This window comes from Macaca nemestrina, chromosome 12, assembly GCF_043159975.1.
Source record: "Macaca nemestrina isolate mMacNem1 chromosome 12, mMacNem.hap1, whole genome shotgun sequence".
NCBI lineage: Eukaryota > Metazoa > Chordata > Mammalia > Primates > Cercopithecidae > Macaca > Macaca nemestrina.
Genome location: NC_092136.1, coordinates 69,996,362 through 70,017,315, shown reverse-complemented (window position 1 = coordinate 70,017,315; position 20,954 = coordinate 69,996,362). Strand labels below are relative to the sequence as shown.

At 38.8% G+C, this 20,954-nt stretch overlaps 1 protein-coding gene and 1 pseudogene across 1 annotated transcript; both read right to left on the bottom strand.

Moving 5' to 3' along the window:
- Window positions 1-1,318: 1,318 nt before the first annotated feature.
- Window positions 1,319-19,613, bottom strand: LOC105468658 (olfactory receptor 51E2). The gene is made up of 2 exons (XM_011718853.2): window positions 19,411-19,613; window positions 1,319-4,924 (listed from the first exon to the last, which is right to left on the bottom strand). The coding sequence occupies exon 2, from the start codon at window positions 4,872-4,874 to the stop codon at window positions 3,912-3,914; it is 963 nt and encodes a 320-aa protein (XP_011717155.1). The 5' UTR covers window positions 4,875-4,924; window positions 19,411-19,613; the 3' UTR covers window positions 1,319-3,911.
- Window positions 12,929-13,874, bottom strand: LOC105468928 (olfactory receptor 51F2-like; annotated as a pseudogene).
- Window positions 19,614-20,954: the final 1,341 nt, after the last annotated feature.

The window sequence follows — 20,954 nt, the reverse complement described above, 5'->3', positions numbered from 1 at the left end:
AAGTCCTCTGATTAAAACATTAATCTCATCTGAAAAAAAACACCCTTACAGGGAAATCCGGAAAACATGAGTGACTAAGTATCTGGGTACTGTAGTCCAGCCAGTGGGCACATGATATTAACCATCACAAGGTCATATGATTTTTTCTCAGCCACATGATCACAACTTTATTATTCCAGTCAGTAAGATATTGCTAAGTTATTATTTGACAGTCATAGAAGGATAATTGAAAGTATAATTGAAAGTTTTTTTCTATTTCTGTACTGCTGTCTGAGAAATGAAACCTACAACAAGGTTACAGGTAGAAAAATGGAGAAGAGAAAGTTGACTTATCCAAGCGTGCACAGTGCCAGGAAGTCTCCCGCCTTCTGTTTGCTCAGCCTTAGGCTAGGTGACCAGATGTACATACAGCTGGTATCCTTCAGGATGGGATTTGAAGACTATAAAAATTGCCGCTATAAATAATGGCCCTGTTACAACCTTGGTAGCCCTACTATTAAAGCTTTATTACTTTGAACTAAATATCATCCTCTTCAAGCTACTCTTTAAAATACCTTAATAATATATTTTAAACCTGACATCTAAAATATAATCATTTCAACATATTCTTAAGATAAAATTGATCATGAGAGTTTTGCATTATTTTTGGCAACTTTTATTGTGGTAAACATATGTAAAATAAAATTTAACATTTTAAACATAAAATGTACAATTCAGTAACATTAAAGCAAATTCATATTGTTGTACAACCCCCATAACCACTATCCATTTCCAGAACTTTTTTATTATCCCAAATGGAACCTCTGCACCCATAAACAATAACTCTCCATCCTCCCCTTCCCCAGCCCCTGGTAACCTGTATTCTACTTTCTTTCTTTATGCATTTGCCTATTCTAGATACTGTATGTAAGTGGAATCATATATGATTTGTCCTTTTGTCAGCTGGCTTATTTTATTTAGCATAATGTTTTCAAGTTTCATCCATGTTGTAGTGGGTGCCAGATTTTTAAGACTGAATAATATTCCACTGTATATATAAACCACATTCTTTTTATCCATTCATCTGTTGATGGACATTTGGGTTGTTTCCACCTTTCGGTGATTGTGGATAATGCTACTATGAACATTGGCACAGAAGTCTTTGGCCTATTTTGTTTTGTTTTGTTTTGTTTTGTTTTTTTTTGAGAAGGAGTCTCGCTCTGTTGTCCAGGCTGGAGTGCAGTGGTGGAGATCTCGGCTCACTGCAACCTCCACCTCCCTGGTTCAAGTGATCCTCCTGCCTCAGCCTCCAGAGTATCTGGGATTACAGGCACCCACCACCACACCTGGCTATTTTTTGTATTTTTAGTGGAGATGGAATTTTACCATATTGGCCACACTGGTCTCAAACTACTGGCCTCAGGTGATGCGCCTCCCTCAGCCTCCCACAGTGCTAGGAATACAGGCATGAACCACCATTCCCGGCCTGGGCTACTTTTAAAAGTTAAAAATCTTAGGACAGAGGGAAAGGGAGAGGAGGTGATAAGAGTATATAAAAAACTTGGATCATAGTGGGAGACAGTAAGGGATTAGCTGTTCACAGAAGAGAGAGAAAGAAATCTACTACTCATTAAATTGTTAATATGGCTATGTTCTTAGGCATATGGAAGTAGGCTGGAGGATCTGAATTGAGGTAAAGGAGTGGACAGGAAGGTAGAAGAGGACTGAGATTGTGGGGAGAGACATAGTAGAGTTTAACCTCGTAAAATGAGGCACATGACCTCATTATTTGAGGGTGGGGCCCAACACCTGAATCTGCACTTTACAGAGAGCATGGGTACACTTTCATTTCTTTAGAGAAATCATCCATTTCTTCTATTGTGTTTCCTCCCTTTAGCCTTGGCCTATGTGCATTGATTAACTGCCTGACTTTGGAAGCCACTTTACTGCCTCTGAACAATGAAGCACAGTTGAATGCTCACAGATCTATATGCTGGCAGAGCCCGTCATCACTACACATCAAGTATCTGTGATTCCCTCCTCCTAAGAGAGAGCTACAGTATAGAGTCTCCCTCATGGTTTATCTACCCAAGTCCTGCACCCAAGACTTGTTTAGTGAAGCTACGGAGGGAACATATAGGCCCAATGATTGTATTCAGATCTCAGCTGCTCACTGGATCTGCTCAACAGTACAGTGGGAATACCCTACATTGAAATAAGATGCATTCAGCATCCTTACTATTGTGTGAACCATTCCAGTCAGGATTCCTGCACTGGTGAGAAAGAAGACTAGGGAATCTCTCACATCTCCAACTCTGATTTATAGGATTCTATAAATGTAAAATCGATAGGCATAACACTCAGAAAAATTTAAAATAAAATTTTATTTTATCTTATACTTAAGTTCAGACAATAGCATGTGGTGTACATTCAAAATTTTTGACAGGTACAGAGCACATTAAAAAATGAAGACATGATCAAGGAGATGTAAGAGACAAATAGACAACAACATTCTCCCTGAATCTGGAAAGAAGCAAGCAATAAGACCATGAAAGGTGGCTGTAAAACAGGAAGAGTATTCTGCATGTGTTGCCCACAACTAGGGCAGGATTATCTCTCATCACATGTTCAAAGCCATTGATGTTAGCGTGTAACAGAAAGAAAACAGAGGATTTGTACAGCTGAGGAAATAAATGGCAGATGTTACCCAGGAAGCAATATAACGTGGTAGTTAAGTAACTGTATTCAACTGTCGAATTTAATTTTAAATCTTGGTGCAGTGCCCACAAGCTGTGTGACTTTAGTCCCCTTGATAATATAAACTTCATTTCTCTCACTTATAATAAAGAGACACAAATGGTACCTACTCCACCAAGTTATGAAGAACACATGAAACCTGTAAAGCACTTACAATAGTGCCAGAACATTGTGAGCACACGTGATATGTTGGTTGGCATTATTATTAACGGCTTATATAAATTCCCAGGTAATGCATAATAACAATAGAGACTGTGACAAGCCCTGGCTTACATAAATGATCAGCTTCGTTTTCCCTATTTCATTTGACATGTTATTCCATTGTATGCTTTGAGACAGGGTCTTGCTCTGTTGCCCAGGCTGGAGTGTAGTGGTGCGATCATGGGTCACTGAACCTCAAACTCCTGGACTCGAGCGATTCTCCCACCTCAGCCTTCCGGGTAGTGGGGGCTACAGGTGCATACCACCATGCCCAGCTATCATATTCCCTATTTAAAAAGTTGTACAAGGGCCGGGCGCCGTGGCTCACACCTGTAATCCCAGCACTTTGGGAGGCCGAGGCAGGTGGATCACGAGGTCAGGAGATTGAGATCATCCTGGCCAACATGGTGAAACCTCGTCTCTACTGAAACATACAAAAAATTAGCCAGGTGTGGTGGCACGTGCCTGTAGTCCCAGCTACTCAGGAGGCTGAGGCAGAAGAATTGCTTGAACCCAGGATGCGGAGGTTGCAGTGAGCCGAGATCGTGCCACTTCACTCCAGCCTGGTGACAGAGCAAGACCCCATCTAAAAAAAAAAAAAAGTTGTACATGACAGTTAACCAATACCTCCATAATAATAATAATGATAATAATAATAATAAAAAGAAAGTAGGGACAACACTAAATCATTAGCAATTTGAGCACATTTCCTCCAAGACATATGCTATTTTTCAACTTGGCTTCAATCATGTATCTTTATGTTTGGTTTTATTGTAGTCTTTAATTCACATAATACTTCATTAGTATGTATTATTCCACATAATAGTCCTTTAAGTAGATGGACCATACTTTAGTTTATTATTCCAGCCAGAGAAAAGCACTGATGTGCTTATGGGCAACTGGAAATAAGCTAGTGTTGGAAATAATTATGTTTATCAAGCCAATAAAGATAAGGAGAAGTGTAGTGTTAAGGGTCACTTGCCTCCCACAGCCTGAAAGTCCTTGTCACAGCTGATCTTGAACATAGCCAGCACCCTTGTTCTGATCTGTTTGGTTTTGGCACCATAGATGATGGGATTGATGACAGGAGGCAGCAGCAGGTAGATGTCACCCATGACAACACGCACAATGGGATGAAGGCTGTTTCCAAAGCGGTGTACCACTGAGAGGCCAATAAGTGGCACATAGAAGGCAAGTACCACACCAATATGTGACACACAGGTTCCAAAGGCCTTGGCCCGCTCTGACTTGGAAGGCAGTTGCAGCACCGTTCGTATTATCAGAAAATAAGACAAGGAGATGAACATTACATCCACTCCCATGACCAGCAGAATGGCAGTAAGACCATATACCACATTGGGCAAAGTGTCTGCATAGGCCAACTTCATCACATCCTGGTGGACACAATAGGAGTGTGAGAGTACATTGGAGTGGCAGAAGGCCAGTCGCTTGATCAGCAGAGGCAGTGGGAAAAAAAAGAGGGACCCGCGGACCACAGCCACGATGCCAATCTGGGCTGTTACTGTATTGTTGAGCACAGCAGCATGGCGCAGTGGGTGGCAGATGGCCACATAACGGTCAAAGGCCATGGCCAGCAGGATGGTGGATTCAATGGCCGAGAGGGCATGAATAAAGAACATCTGGGTAAGGCAGGCCTCAAAGCTAATCTCTCGGGAATCAAACCAGAAAAGTGCAAGGATCTTAGGCATGGTGGATGTGGATAAGGCCAGGTCAATGGCTGCCAGCATGCAGAGAAAGAGGTACATCGGAGAGTGCAGGTTGCGTTCCGTCCTTACGATGAAGACCACGATGCAGTTTCCAAACACTGCCACTACATACATGGAAAGGAGGGGGAAGCCAACCCAGAAATGGGCTTTCTCTAGTCCTGGGATACCAATAAGCACAAAGGTGGCATGTGTGAAGTTGCAGGAACTCATAGCTGGAACTGAGGAGGGGTGACTGGAGAGGGTGAGGTCACACTGGCAGTCTGCAGGGACATAGAGCACAATCAGAGAATGCCCTGGAAACTTGAAACTGACATCCCACCCCTTTTGTCTCCTCCCACCCCCACTTAGGGTCTTTTATAAGCTCTGAGGCCCTCTTCCAAAGGGGGAACTGTGACAGCTCAAATTCATTTATGCATCACTACTCTCAAGGTTTATTTAAATTTTTAAAAGGGAACCCTGGGAGAGCAATGCTTTTTCCAAAATGTAGCCTTTCCAAATTCCCTCAGATTCTTCCTACTGATCCATACCTTCATTGTCTGGATATTTGGTGACCCTTTTTTTCTGATATGTGTTAAGAGATACACTTTTGGGAGCTCCTTCCAGATAAGGCTGCCTTTCTTATTTTACTTTCCCTGCTTCCCTCCCCCCACTTTCTTTCTTTCGATTATTCCTTCATTCCAGAAGCATTACTAGCATAATGTATGCATTTAATTCATGAGAAAGAGAGAGGCATGATCACAGAAGAATCTTCCTGTTTAGACTTGAAACATGAGTAGAAATTAGACAGAGAGTGGAATAATGGGTGTTCCAAGGCAGTGAGGATAGGAGATAACTTTGCAAATTTTCAGGATTCCCGGTCCTCAATTCTGAAGTCAGCCAGAGGAATAAGAAGCACAGCAATGACATTTTTTTTAAAGCTTAAAAGAACATAAATAAACAAAACCTAAGAAAAAAAAATGCCAAAAGCCAATCTCTTTCAGATTAAAGGAAACTCATCTGTGGTCATAAAATCAAAGGTAGTGGCTCCCTCTGATGACTTCTTCAGAGATGAAGGTGCTGTCAGGACACTGGTGAGTACCTCCACATCTGAAAGCTTCTTCCAAGGCCACTTTAATTGCATCCAAGGATAGTTTGAGTTGAGTCCTTACTTTGGAGAAGTATTATTAATTTTACAATGATATTTTTAGAGCTTTGTCTTTCCTGAAACTTGTGCCAACAAGTCATTCATCTCAGGGGAGACATTTCTTTTTTAGAAGCCCAGTGTTTCTTTGCCCCAACTCCCTACCCTCACCCAAACACCTGGGTTCTGACTTCACGAAACTTCTTCTCTGCTAGGTTGCCTAGGTGCCTTGGTCTTTAGAGCTAATTTTCTCTAGAATGCCAAAGCCTTGGCTGCAAGGCCTAACTTTTGGAAACAAATGATGCAGGTGTCTTCATTGATTATCTGTTTCATTGAAACAGGTTAGCCTGCTTATATTGCACTCCCCTAACCCCAGAATTTTTCACTCATCATCTGAGTTCTTCCTGCAGCTGGGAGATGCCCTTCAATTTGGTCTTAATGTAGAGGGGTTAGATACCAGTGATCTTAAATTACAATATGATAACATTAATACAAAGAGATTAGAACTGGATTCTCCCCATTTTGGATAAGCAAGGAAGGACAGATTCGGGGTTCAAAGGTTACAAACCCATACTTCTGCCTCTATTTTCTCTTCTCCACCTTCAGAACTTGTGCAGACAAAATAGCTAAGCTCCTTGACAAATATTAAATACCATATTTGGCTCCCAGTTGCTATCAGAACATGAAAAGCCCTTTTCAAAGGCAGATGATTGCATCCTTTAGTGAGATACAAGGTAGTTTGCATCTTGCATCCATCCATCCATTTCTGTATCCATCATAGCTTGGGGAAGGGGATACAGAAATTTAAACAAATCATGCTGTAATGTGTGGGACAGAACTAAGGAACCTTCCCTGAAGAGAGGCCAGATCACTAGACCACTGTGTTCCAGCGAAATGGGACCCAGGGTGAAGAAAAGAGCAGGCATGGAGGGAGACCAAGAGGAGCACAGTGATGTATATTTTCTTTCTTAATGCCTTTTGCTATGCTACCACATGCAGTGCTGATAGATAACAAGATTCTTTATTGGCCCCAGAGCTGGTTACTTTCTTAAACCCTCTCTCTGCAGAGCATATTTTCTGCCTTGCTGGTACCTGCACATGCTCACTAGAGTATAAGACTTTGGGCCATCATCTCATCTCCCAAAATACCTATCCTGAAAGACCTCACGTCACCCTCCCATGTTGCCTGGCATCCTGCCTAAAGTAAACTCCCTGCTAAACCCAATTTCAGCTTCTCTTTGGGTCAAATGTGGCTGTTGCATTCATTCTCACTTGCCTTTCCTGATTGTTGCTAAGACTCTGGGATATCTCTTCCCAGTCCATAAAGTTGTGGATGGGATGCAAGGACTTCTCCCTGCCCTGACTTGAACCAGTATGTGGGGTCTTCAAGGTCCCTTAGGATGGCAGGAGCTAAGGCTGCCTGACCCCAGGTGAGGGTGCACTTACCTGAGAATGGTACAGTCCTACTTAGAAAGAGCAACTGGAACTGGTTTTGCTTTCTGGTTCAGGCCTTTTTTATAATGCCCCTCAGAAAGCCCATGGGAACAGGCTGTGGAGTATGAACTGAGGCCCCAGGGACTTGGCAGACAGAGGAAAAATATCTCCATGTCCACTTGTGTGCCATTCCCACGGGCTTCCCACTATTCCTGTCCAGGGAGAACAACCTCTAAGCACCCACTGCCTCTGCAATCACTCCCACACTCACATATACAGGGCTTTCGACAGTCTGCTCCCACTCCTCCAAGCTAACCTAAGCACACAGAGTCAGCCACAGGATGAGCATGTTTCTTCATGTGCCACTCTGCTAGACACAACAGACAACATGTGTGACTAGGCATGGTCCTTAGGCTTTAGGAGTTTGCATCCTCTCTAAAACTACAAAAGTTTAGTTCCATAATTCAAAATAGGGACATGCAATTCTCCATATCTTTCCCTAGCCTTTCTTCTGGTTGACAAAACAACCCTTAATGTATCAAAGCCACTCTTCATTGCTCCTGGATTATAGATAAAGCCTAGACGAGATGACAGCTTTTTGTCCTAGGTCGTATAGTTAATTAGTGATAATATTGGTTGGAGAACCAGGTATTCTGACTCTTTGTTTATTCACATTAAACAAATGTTTGTCAAAGGATTACAAAGTTATAAGCAAAATAGATAAAAAAAACCACCCCAACCACCTTCTCCAGGATATTGAGGTATCCTCAGTACCTCAGGATGCTTGATGGCTCTCTTCCAGTGACGTGTCCCCTACGTCATACCCAGCAGAGTTACCTTCATACTTTATTAATATTTAACACTAACCTGTTCTATCTGCCATCCTTTCTAAGTATGCCTCACACATGAGTCTTACCTTGTCATCATCACCGTAATCTTTGAACACAGAAACAGAATTACTTTCTTATCAATCAGCCATTAAGTATTTATTGGTCACCTATATCTGGCAATGGAGTAATTAATTCATTCATTGTGTAATAAGCACATTCTCAATGCTGGTTTTGTGCAGGTACTGTGCTGAGTTTAGGGTGACAGAGGTGAATAAGACAAAGTCCTTGCCGTCAAAGTATTCACAGATACCTACCCAAAGAAACCTGAAATAATATGAAAGAGCAGTGAATGCCACAGATTTTTATGGGAACTTGAGAGGGGTATTTATTTAGTCATTGAGTGGGTCCAAAAAGAGCGTATTTCAGCAGACAGAAAATCATGAAAGAAACAGAATTTTCTATAGAGGAATTATGAACAATTGTAGCTTGGCTGAAGCATAGAATCAACCAAAAAGGAAAGAGAAATTGAAGAGGTCAATGGATGTGAACTGATGATAGGCTGTGAACTCAAGGACTTCATCCTGTAGGAACTGGGAGGTGAATAAATGGTTTTAAGCAGGGACATCACAAATAGACATGTGTTTCAGATTGCTATTCCAGAAGCTGTTGGGAGGGTGAATTTTAGGAGGATGAAGTGGATGTGCTTATGAATTTAGTTATGTGAGACAAAACTTAAGATACATAGCATTTCCTCATCCTTCACATTCAGTTATTCAACCGATCTTGTCTATTTTTCCTTCTAAAAATCTTTTGCATGTTTCCTCTTATTTCCATCTTCACTACCACTACCATGTTCAAGTAGCTACAACAGTGGACATGTGACTACTAGTGCTCTGGCTTTTAGAAAGTCCCCAACTCATTGTGAGCTTATGCATCTTGGTCAGAGCATGACATTTGTTCTGCAACCCACCCAGTCTCGGTATCTACATTATCAATTTCCTATAGATGGAAGCTTATAAGCTGCCAGGATTGTTGGACAGGAGGACTATCCACAGGTTAGCATTTGTGAGGTGAGGTGGGGGAAGAGAATCTGCAGAAGTTGTGCGAACATCTCAGTTGTCCTTGAGGTTGATGTTCCTTTTTCTCCTTTCTATTTTTAGGACTCTGAGTATCTCCATCCTTTTCCTTCAGCTCTATTTGCTATCTTCTGTAATAGTAGTGTATGGAAACAAATAAACATAACCCTAGTCTGTAGGCCTGTATCATCTGAGCTTTTCCATCTTTCCACTTCAGATCTGCCTGTAGCTTCTCTGGATTTTTGTTTTTGCTTCATTGTGAGTTACAGATATGTAAAGATGATCTGTGGGAGTACATATTAGGGAATAGAAGGGGAAAGAAATATGTAGAAATAAACTGGCAGTTTATTCAAAATATAAATCACCTCTTTAAAGTGACCTCCTAAGTTTTACTATTACCTACATTCATTCACTAGACAAAGCAAGTTTTATGTTGGAAAGTGGGAATAAGGCTTCACAAGATTAGGATCAGGGTATACTAGATCATATGAAAAAGAGCGAACTTTTTATACCAAATAGCAGTACTTGGCACAGTATTCTCTAAAATGTGAAATTTCACAAAAATATATTTGTAGATACGAAGAACTTTCTGGTATAGGAGAACTTTGTTATCTTCTTGTATGCCATCAAAATCCTTACGCATCAAAGACAGTGAATTCATTAATTCACTAATTATTAATTCATTAATTCAATGAAGAGTAAAAGTTACAATGGAGCAGACACTATAGATAGAAATGTGGAAACAACAGTGAATAGACCCAGTCCCTGACCCCAAGAAGTGAGCTCAGAGTTTGTTGTGGGGAGAATGGTGACAAGAGAGTTTGGAAGGAGTTGTCTTGAGAGAGAAGAACAAGGTGCTGCAGGAGCACCTGGAAAGGGCACCAGACAGACTAGAGAGGTCAGGAAAAGTCCCTGAAGGAGAGCCCCTTCTATTCTAAGTCAGGAGAAGGAACAGAGTGAGAATGCTCTAGGTGGAGGTAGGCTTAAAAGGGACAGGACATTCTTTACTGGGACTTAGGACATGCAGGTTGTTTGTTGTCTCTGGGGCATTGTACAGAGGGGAAGCAATGAAGCTTAAGAGGTAAACAGAGCCAGATCATTAGACATTCTACTATTTTTACTATGTGGCAGGCCCTATTTTAGGGCTGGGAGATAGCATAAATGGACCAATTCTTTATTCTCAAAAACATTATGTTGTGGTAATGAAACCAGAAAATAAATAACATTTATGTAATATACTGGGGTATAAAAATGCTAAAAATTAAAAGTAAGGCAGATAAAGATGAGAGTGAAAACAGGCAGGAATTGAGGGAGAGGTGTTGTTGTTGTTATTATAACATCAAGGGCCCTGTAATAGGGTGCACTTGAGCAGAGATCTATATAAAGTGAAGTGTAAGTCATGTGGGTCTCTGGAGGACGAACATTCTAGGTAGTGAGAATAGCATGTGTAAACTGATGTTGAAGCATGCTTGATGAGTTTAAGAAAATATTTGGAAGCTAGTGTGGGCGACATAGAGTGAATCACTGGCAGAGCAGTAGAAGATAATACTGGGCTGATGGAGGGAATATAGATCATATAGATCTTTATATGCTTTTACAGTGACTGTGATTTTTTCCTAGGTAAGACAGGATGTCATTGGGGTATATTGAACTTGATCTACCTTGTGTATTAAACTGATTAGTTTAATCAGTCTAACTTCACTATGGGGGAAAATAGACTGTAAAGCAAATGTGGATGAAGGAAGACCCACCAGAAGGCTGTTATAATAATTTAGGTCCAAGATGATGGCTTGTATCACAGTGGTAGCAGTAGAAGTGGTATAAAGTGACTTGATTTTAGACATCAATATCTGAGATATCTAGAAGAAAGGGTCGCCAGAACATGCAGATGTAGCATAGGAGTGATAGAAAGGCATCAGGGATAACTACAAGTGCTTTGTCTCAACAAACTGGAAGGTAGAGTTACTGAGTTAGGGAAGACTGTGGGTGAGCATGCTTTTTCCTTGATGGGAATATTAGTGTATATTAGATGTTGATTCTAAGATGATTATGAGACATTCAAGTAATGATACTGATACATAGGCAGTGGGATGAGTCTGAACTACAAATATTAATTTGGATTTTGTCAGCATAGAGATGGTACTTAAAGACATAATACTGAATGGGATGACCAAGGAAGGGATTATGACAAAGCATAAAGGTCTGAGAACAAAGTCTCAGGACATGCCAACATATAAAGATGAAGACTAACAATAACTGAAACTGAAATGTTGTTATCAAACAGGCTGAGGATTTGACATAATTCTTACAGTACTATAAGTACTATAGTCATTTAATAAATTCCCTATAGGGAATGATGAGGAAACCAGAAAAGAAACAGCCTATATGTAATACGTTGGGGAATAAAAATGCTAAAAATTAAAAATAAGGCAGGTAAGGATGAGAGTGAATATAGGAAGAAATTGAGGGAAAGGTATTACTATTATTATTATTATAACATCAAAGGCCCTGTAATAAGGTGCAGTTGGCAGAGATCTGCATAAAGTGAGGGGGGAAGCCTGTAGATATGAATGATTACTTCTACTTCATTTCTGGATCTATAAAGCCCATCTTAAATTAGTGATATTAGTGTGGCATTGAAATACATGCTTTAAAAATTTTGAGAATTAATGGACATACCCAGGGTGGAACTAATTCTCTTTCTGGATTAAGCCATTACATGACTATTATGACACAAATTTAAAAATGCATAAGTAAACGACCATAATTCATTTGTAGTCACTTTCCATTTCTGTTGGGGCAGATTGTTGATGGAGGGCTGAGAGAAATACTGAAATATGCTTGAGTCAGGAAAGATCATCAAGTAGAAATATATTTGTAAGGTTTGAACATTTGATTTGGGCTTTTTCTCCCTAATTTGACTGAAAATTTCTAGAGATTAGAGTGGTGGTTTTAAAAAATTAATTGTTTTACTTCTTTATGTTTCCTAGTAAAAATTACCTGAACTTCTCTCTATATTTAGATTTATAAATATAAATATAATTTATATATAAGCATATAATTTATAAATATAAGTTTATATATATTCATATAATTTTTAGAAATATAAATTATATATAAATTATATACATATATATTATATTATAGGTAGCAATATAGCATTAAAGTTAAGAGTGTGGGGGGCTCTGGAGTCAGTCTGCATGGATGTGCTCTGCCATCAGCAACACCAGTTACTAGCTGTTTAAGCAAGCTACTTAACATTTCATGCCTCAATTTTCTTATTGATAAAAAAAGTGATTATCTTATAACATTGTTTTAGATATAAAATGTGTTAATACACATAAAAAACACTTAGAACCATGACTTGTCAGAGCAAATAATAAATGGCAATCGAAATTACTAGAACAGTTGGAAAATACTACCTATTTCTCACACAGGAGTGACTTTTCTATAATGTGTCATTCTAACTGCTATGAAGTAGATGAGATAATAATAGAAAGGCTGTCGGCAGGGACAGAAGGCAACAACAGTTTGGACCCAACAGTGGTGTGAGAAGGAGAATTTTTAGATGTAAGGCTAATTTTAGGCTGTTCATCTCTTCCGTTCCATGTCTTCACCTCCTCATCTGGGAAATAAAGTAGTCAAACTAGCTGATGTTCTAGATGCATTCCAGCTTTAACTTTAAATGATTATATGCTTAGCTTCAATGGGCACCAGTTCTTTGGTTATTTTTGCTTTTAATTGGTAACATGACCTGAAGTATACCATCTTGAGGGGTCCATCTAGTGCTGGAATTCTACAATTTTATGTTTCTTTGGAATGGAGAATTTTTATCACAGCTCTACATATCTGTTTGGTTTTCACACTGTAGATGATGGGGTTCGTTACAGGGGGAATCAGCAGGTAGGTGTTAGCAATCATAGTATGTACATAGGCTGGGGCTTGTTTCCCAAATCTGTGAACAAAGGACAGGCTGATCAATGGAATGTAATCTATAGCAACAGCCACAATGTGGGAGACACATATGCTGAAGATTTTCTTCCTCTCTTCTGGGGAAGCAATGCTAAGGACAGTCCTAATGATCAATACATAAGAAAGGAGGAGGAGAACTGAGTCTACACCAACAGTAGGGAACATGGCAGTCAACCCAACTGCACTGTTGATTCTGGTGTCTGTGCATGAGAGCTTCATCACGTCAGGGTGGCAGCAGTAGGAGTGGTGGAGTACGTGGCTGTAGCAGTAGGAAAGTCTTATAAGAAGTGCTACCATTGGTGTCAGCATTAGGATCCCCCTGATGACACTTGCCACTCCAATTTGAGCTATTCTGGAGTCAGTTAAAATTATGGCATACCTAAGGGGATTAGAGATGGCCATAAAACGATCAAAAGCCATGTACAACAGCACCGAGGATTCCATCACAGTGAAGAATTTAATAAATGCCTGCCTGGGACAGGCAGGCATTAAAGCTGATTTCCCTCACATTGAACCAGAATATACCCAGCATGGTGACCAGAGTGGATATGGATAGGCCAAGGCCAGTGGTAGACAGCATGGAGAGGAAATAGTACGTGGGTTCATGGAGGCTGGGCTGAGTGATGATAGCGAAGAGGATCAGGCTGTTTCCCAAAAGAGCAGTTACATAGAGGAAGCAGAAGGGAATGGAGAGCCAGGTGTGGAAGGCTTCCAGCCCAGGAACACCAGTGAGCAGGAGAATGATGGAAGTGGAGGTGATAGTCTGCAAAGCTGACATGCTGAATTAAAAGTACAGAACAAGGTGAGAGCTTAAAACAAAAAAAAAAAGCTACGTTCGTTTGTGTATTGATCGAATTAAAATAATTTTATTGTATAGAAAACTGACATGAGTATTTATATAATATGAAACTATGAATGACTCATTTAAATTGATTAAAAAATGTCAGATTTCAACTGCTGTAGTGGATACTTTGCTTTGTCTTTGAATTTGCCTCAGTGTACAATCTTTCTTCTCTAGGGCACTTTGCTGGCAGCTGTGTTTATATCATGTGACCAGTCCTCTGATCATTCTAGCCATAGATAACCGAACTAATAATAAACACTTTACCCCAAATTTGCCAATCATATTTCATTCTTTCTGGCATGTTGAAATTGTGCTAAAGAGGTAGTGCGTTATTTTTCCTCTATGGTTGTCGCCAGAGAAAAATTCACTGAGGCTGTGGAACAGCAATATTACATTGATCGTAAGTGTGGAAAGCAGAGAAGCTTACAGACAATTTGGGAAGCCAGAAAATATGAAGAAAGGGATCATTATAATACAAAGTCACACATAGGAAGTGACAAATAAATGGCTTCAGCATCTAACTATTAAATAAGCCCTTACAATGTGATACCTGGTGTCACATTTGGAAGAGATGGTGAATTAGAATACAGACCTCCCACCAGGCTTAGGAAGACAGGAGGCGGCCCCCACCTGATAGAGTGTGCTGCCACCTTCCAACACAGTTCTCTCTTCAGTCCGCTTGAAGACTACTTCTCCAGAACGGAATCTCTCTATTTTGTTAAGACATACTTCTTAGGAGATAACTAATGGAATGTTACTGTTTTGTTTCGGGAGGGAAAAGTATAACTTTATTGCAAACATCACATTTCTTTTTTCATTGAGTACGGAATTGCAGAAAGGTAGATGGCTATGGGTGAGTTGAAGATGGGGGTCAAGGGAAAATCAGAGATTAGGGCTTTGGCTGCAGAGGGCTCAATCAATGAGAGATAGCTAGTTGCAGGGTAACTATTCTTCAGGGGAAAAGAAAGGGTGCTGGGTGGCTGACAGTAAGTGTTGATAAAAGAGAGGATGGAGAGGAACCTCAACGTATCCAGACTCACACATTCACCCTGATGAAGTGCCACCTCAAGGATCACTGAAAGAAGTCTTAGTGAAAAAAAGGGTAGGGATTTAACTAAAATTAACAGAAAACTAGAGGAACAATAAGAAATTTTAGGTTACATGATTTGGCCAAATAATGAAACTATAGCTTTAGGTTCTGGAATAGCGTGTCATCAGGAGAGTGATGAAAATATCTAAAATGTATGATCAAACCTCTTAGAGAAATAAGAATTATAGTTAATGTATAGTATATTTCCAAGAAAACAAAAAAAGAGAATTTTAAATGTTCTCACCACAAAGAAATGATAAATATTTGAGGTGATGGATATGATAATTAGCCTGATTTGATCATTCCTCAATGCATACGTGTATTACAACATCACATTTTACCCCACAAATATATACCATATTATTTGTCAACTAGAAATACGATAAAATAATTTTTATAAACCAAAACACACTAAAACGGAATTAACAGAAAGAGAACATTCAGTAGGTTTGTCGAATTTGGAGAAGGCTTTCTAGAAAAACCAGTGCTTGAAAGATTTCTGCGTTTTATATAAGTTGAGATGAAGAATTCCCAGGCTTTCAGAATGGCCTGTGTAGAAGTGTTGAGCAGTAATGCACTTGTAACACTTCTTCTCTTGATCTTGTTTTACTCTCTCAGGGACATTAACTGAGTATCTGGATCTTACATAGTGCTATGTTAGAAGCTAAAGGACAACACAAATAAAACCCCTCTTAGAGAGTTTATAATCCAGTGAGAGAGAGAGAGAGCAGAACCGTTGTTCAGTAACTTCAATATCTCATATACATTGATGAATAATACAAATGGTTATGAAAGTACAGAGGGGCTCCATTTATGTCAATTAATTCAGGCTTTCATGATTTTTAATTCCCATGCAATGTCTGAGTTGTAATTTTTGTCATTGTGTTGTAGGAAATTTTATGTAACCACTTTAAAAAATTAAATTGCTATTTGAATAACTTCTCTTTCATCCTAACTTCTTCACGGTTCCCATTACTTCATTTCAACAATTTATTCATTGCCTATTTTCATTCTTCTTGGCAGTTTTTTCCTCCTTCTTGCTGAGAGATCATAAACAAAACAAAAGAAAACCATAGTGTATATAGTTTGACCTGATCTGTGTTGGGCCCAGCAAAAAAGAAATGATTTCTCTCCTTTCCATCACTCTACAACCATATCTTCTTGCACCCTTCCTACATTCACTCTGGGCTCAGAGACAAGAGGGTACCTTATTCTTTTTCACAGCCAATAACTCCACTTTAGCTCCTGACTATCAACCATGAACACTTGGTTCATTTCAAACTGAACTGAACTATATGTATACATATACAGGGAGCCGAGTTTGCTGTGTCAAGAGTCTAGGGACTCTTACTGAAAATAAAAAATGACTAATTTTAAATATCCACTACATGCCAGACAGTGTATATCAGCAGTGTCAGAGACAAACAGACAAACAGATAAATGCTACTAGTTGTAGAGTGTATAAGGATAGGTTGTATCTAACAGATAAGACAGAAGAGATAATAGTGTGGAGTGGCAGATTTGGAGTGTGTGCATACATGAATGTGTCTGTTTGTGTCAAGAAGAGCCAGTTCCAAGAATTTTAACAGACTGTACGACTTATAACTGTGTGAAGTTTTGATGGGTAGATGTGAGTTTATAAAGATGAAAAACAGGAGAAGTGTGCTTTTGCAGTGCCATTGATAACATGAGGAGAGACATGAATGAAAGAATAACCTAAGGCAGTTTGTTGGATAACTACAAGAGAAGGGGTGTATCGAAGTCTTAAATGTGAGGCTAGGTGCTGTGGGAAATGAAGCTAGAGAAAGCACCAGAGGTCAAATCATGAAAATCCTGAATTTCGTGGAAAGTGTAATGAACTTAAATTTTTGCAGAGCATCAAGAGCCAGACATTTCTAAACATTTTATTCACCTTTTATTGACCACTGGAAGCAAGGAGCTTTGCTTTTAATAAATAAATCATTTTCCATCTCTTCTCATTTAATGCCAACAACATTCCTTTCCCTCTTTAGTATCTTGTTTAGTACCATTGGTTGCTTTTTTGCAGTCTGCAATACTCAAGTTTTACTCTAACTCAACAATAAAAGCTTCCCACAGTTTTATATAGATATTTCCAAACCATTCATTTCAACCAGGATATATTGAATAGTTTTCATAATTAGCCTTGTGCTTTGATAGTGATAGTGAGGGATACAAGACATAAACCCTGTTTCTTTCTCAATTTCCTGCTGTATCTTTTATAAGGATAAAAATTCCTTTGGAGAACAATCTGCTTTTGTTTATTATTCCTTCACCTTCAGTAACAATCTGAATTCTTTCCCTAATGACTCTGAAAATCCTCCAAATGATGTCACCCGTGATTTTCTACATGCCAAGTCCAAAAGTTTAATCTCAGATTTGTTTTTCTCTCCCTCATCTCAACTTTCGGCAATGTTTACCTCCTCCTCCTTGAAACTTTCTCCTTCATTAGCTTCAATGATGGTTATTCTGTGAGGTGTTTTTTTTTCTTTTTTTCTGTTTGTCAAACAATGGTTTTGTTCTCTACCTTATAAATTGTGGGAGTCTAGAGGAGTCTGCTTTTCTCCCAAGAAGTATCTCTTCTTTCCTTGCTTTTCATATGCTCTCCTTGAGATATCTTGGTTATTCTCATGGCTTTAAATAGCACTTATATCCAGAAGACTCATAAATCTGCAATCTAATTATGGCATCTCCAGAGTTCTATGTTTTAAAAGTTAGCAGAATCTTTAATGCTGTGGCAAAGTTTCTGGTTTTAAGTGTAAAGGTAGTAATGAAATGTGAAAATACAGTGAAGCAATCAAACCTGTAATTTAGAAACATAATAGATAGCACTTTGGAGAACAAAGCTCCATGCTTCACGTGGTGAATAAAAGGTAAATAAAATACTATGGCAACCCCTGAGGGACATCTTCACCCATCATCACTCAGTTACTTCAACCTCTGTATGAGACAAATAGAACTCATTCTCTCCTCCCTTCCAAACTTGGCTCTTCCTCCTGCTTCATTTATCAGCAAATGGCATCGAACTCTAGCAAATCACTGAATTAAAATTACTACCCACCATATGCACACACATGTGTGCACACACACACCCTCGTCTTTCTCTCTCTCATCCCTTACATATAAAGATTAGTTTTTAATTGATTCTACTCCTGAAATGCAAAAAATGAGAACCTCGGGAGGTCTATATAAGAAGGCCAAGCAATTGTTAGTAGTGGGTATTTGAAGCTATTATTTCATTGTGTTTTTCTTACATTGAAAAAATCTTAAGTGTTTATATCCAAGACTAGAGGGGGACTAATGAATATTCTTAGAAGGAGGCACTAAATTTCCCCCAAGCTCCTCTTTTGTGCTGCCTTCACTCTCAAATCTTTCCGACCCATCCTCTGCAATTCATACATACCTTCATTTTCTCTCTTGCGAAATAAGGTATATTCTCTCAACTAATTTTCCTGCCTACTCAGATTATGATGATACTCTTCTTTCACTGCACTATTATAAGCTATAGCTTGTGGCTCTCTTAATCTGCTGAACTAGACCGTATAGTGTCATCAGTATTCTCCATGCTATTGGCAATGGTATGGCTATCATGTGTAACTGACCTGGGTTCAGATTCTAGCTCAAACACTAACCAGTTTTGAGACCATCTACACCATTAATAAAAATATTACTCATAAAAATAGCTACCATTTACTGGACACTTGTTTTGTGAACATTATTGTCCTTAGTGCTTTATAAGCATTATTTTAATTCTTACTATATCGTCATGTGACAAGTATTATTAGATTCACTTTAAATTAATTTTTCTGGTAAAGACACTGAGTATCAGAAGTTCTGAAACATATTTGAAATCACACACAACTAGTGAAAGTCAGAGCTGAATTTTTAACCCACGTGTTTTTAATTCCAAAGCTCATGCTCTCAAAAACAATTGTTTTACTGAAATCTACAAATAATACAAACTTTCTGTGATCCAGTTTCTTCATCTATAAGACAGGATATGCACTGTGTCTAATACCAGTAGCTGGCATGCAACGTGCTCGAAATTGGTAATTTTTCATTTTTAGTAATAGCTATTGGGCATAGAAATGAGATTCACTGACTGTGATAAATATATTAGCACACTAATTAAACCATTTGACGAAAAACAAGTTATCCAACCTGTATCAGGCAGAGCAAAATACCCATTCTCTACCTATTTCCTGAGAATAAATAATTCTGCAAATTCTACCATCCTCCTCAGCCCACCATCCCAACATCTAATCTAATTCTGCACATTGTGAAGAAATTATTCCCTGTGGGTGAGAAAGTCCAATTCATCTAGAGTCAAGCATTTTCCTTGAACAAAACAGTTTTACTTACAGAGCCCATACAGCAGTCCGGCCTGTTCCTTTCAGGCTGACTCAGAAGGCTGAGAGGCTTTAGATTCCAGGGGAGGGCCAAGCTTTCAAATATGAGGAGACTTATTCCAGCCTGATTGGAGACAGGCACAGAGCTGAGAGGCCAGTTCCTGGTGGTGGTGCTACTAACTCACTGTGTCTTCAGGGTGTGGAGATTCCCAGAAGACTTCTTTTGCCTCATATAGTCCTTTTATATCCGTTTCATTATGCAATTACTTATGGTGGCTATGTGCTTTATGGGCTGATGTAACTTTTTGTTCATGTGTCATTTACTCAAAAGCTTTTTTATTTAACAGCTTTATTGATATATAATTCACATACTATAAAATTCACCCATTTATAGTGTATGATTCAATTGTTTTTAGTAAAGTCACAGAACTGTGCAAAAAACATCATCACAATTCAATTTTAGAACATTTTCATTACCCTTAAAAGGAACCTCATAATCACTAGCAGTCACTCTGAAGGAGATTTTAAAAGACAAAATACTGTATCAAATTGCTAAATGGCATCTCCTATTATGAGTGAGAGTCCAACTCTAGCCCTTAACTCCTCAGTATCTATTATTATTCACAGCAGCATGGTTTCATTAGTCTGCTTGTGGTTCTTTGCAGCAGCAGTCTTTCTCTTATAGATAAAAAATAATTCATTTACTCATCCATACATATAACCAGTAAATATTTCATAAGAATGTCCCATATTCTAAACATTATGCTCAGTGATAGAGTTTTTTTTAAGAATACACCATAATTCTTACTGTTTAGGATTTTAGTGTAGAAGATAGGTTAACCAATAATTACGTGTTAACCAATGATAAGGTTATCCTAGAGGCATGAACCAAATGTTTGGTGAATACGGTAGGTAAAAAAGTCTTAGTTCACAACTTAGTTGTGCATAAAATACAGTTTCATTTATTTTTTGTAATTTTGACCTGTTTTATATTTTGAAGTCCCAACCTACCAGGTTGAAGAGAATTAGTCACAATAATTTGGGGTTCTCCCTACTTGTAGTCTAATTTTGAAAATCTTGTATTATATCAAGAAAAATTGTGGGTAGATGGGTGATTGATGTCACCTTCTGTCAGGTTACTATTGCTCTCATTAGTCTTTAATAAATAGAATGCATAGATTGCTATAAGTTGTCCATCTTGTCTACTTAATGACCTCTTTAAATCTTTAGATATTCCCACTAATTTTGGACCACTCTTCGGGCATGTGGGGCTTGGATTCATTCTCGGTTTCTGTCTCTTACATCCTGCATTTAATCCATCAGTAAATTTTGTCAATCTCTTTGAAAAATACAACCAGAAATTGATCACTCTTTATCATCTCCAGAAATGTCACCTTTATTTAAGTCACAATTATCTCTCACTTGAGTAATTTCAGTAGTTTCCTAGCCATTCTCCCTGCTTCCGATATTATATCCTCCCCACTATCAAGTCTGTTTCACTACTGAAAATGTGATGGCCTGAGTGATTTTCTTCTTCATAATGTAATAAAAACAATA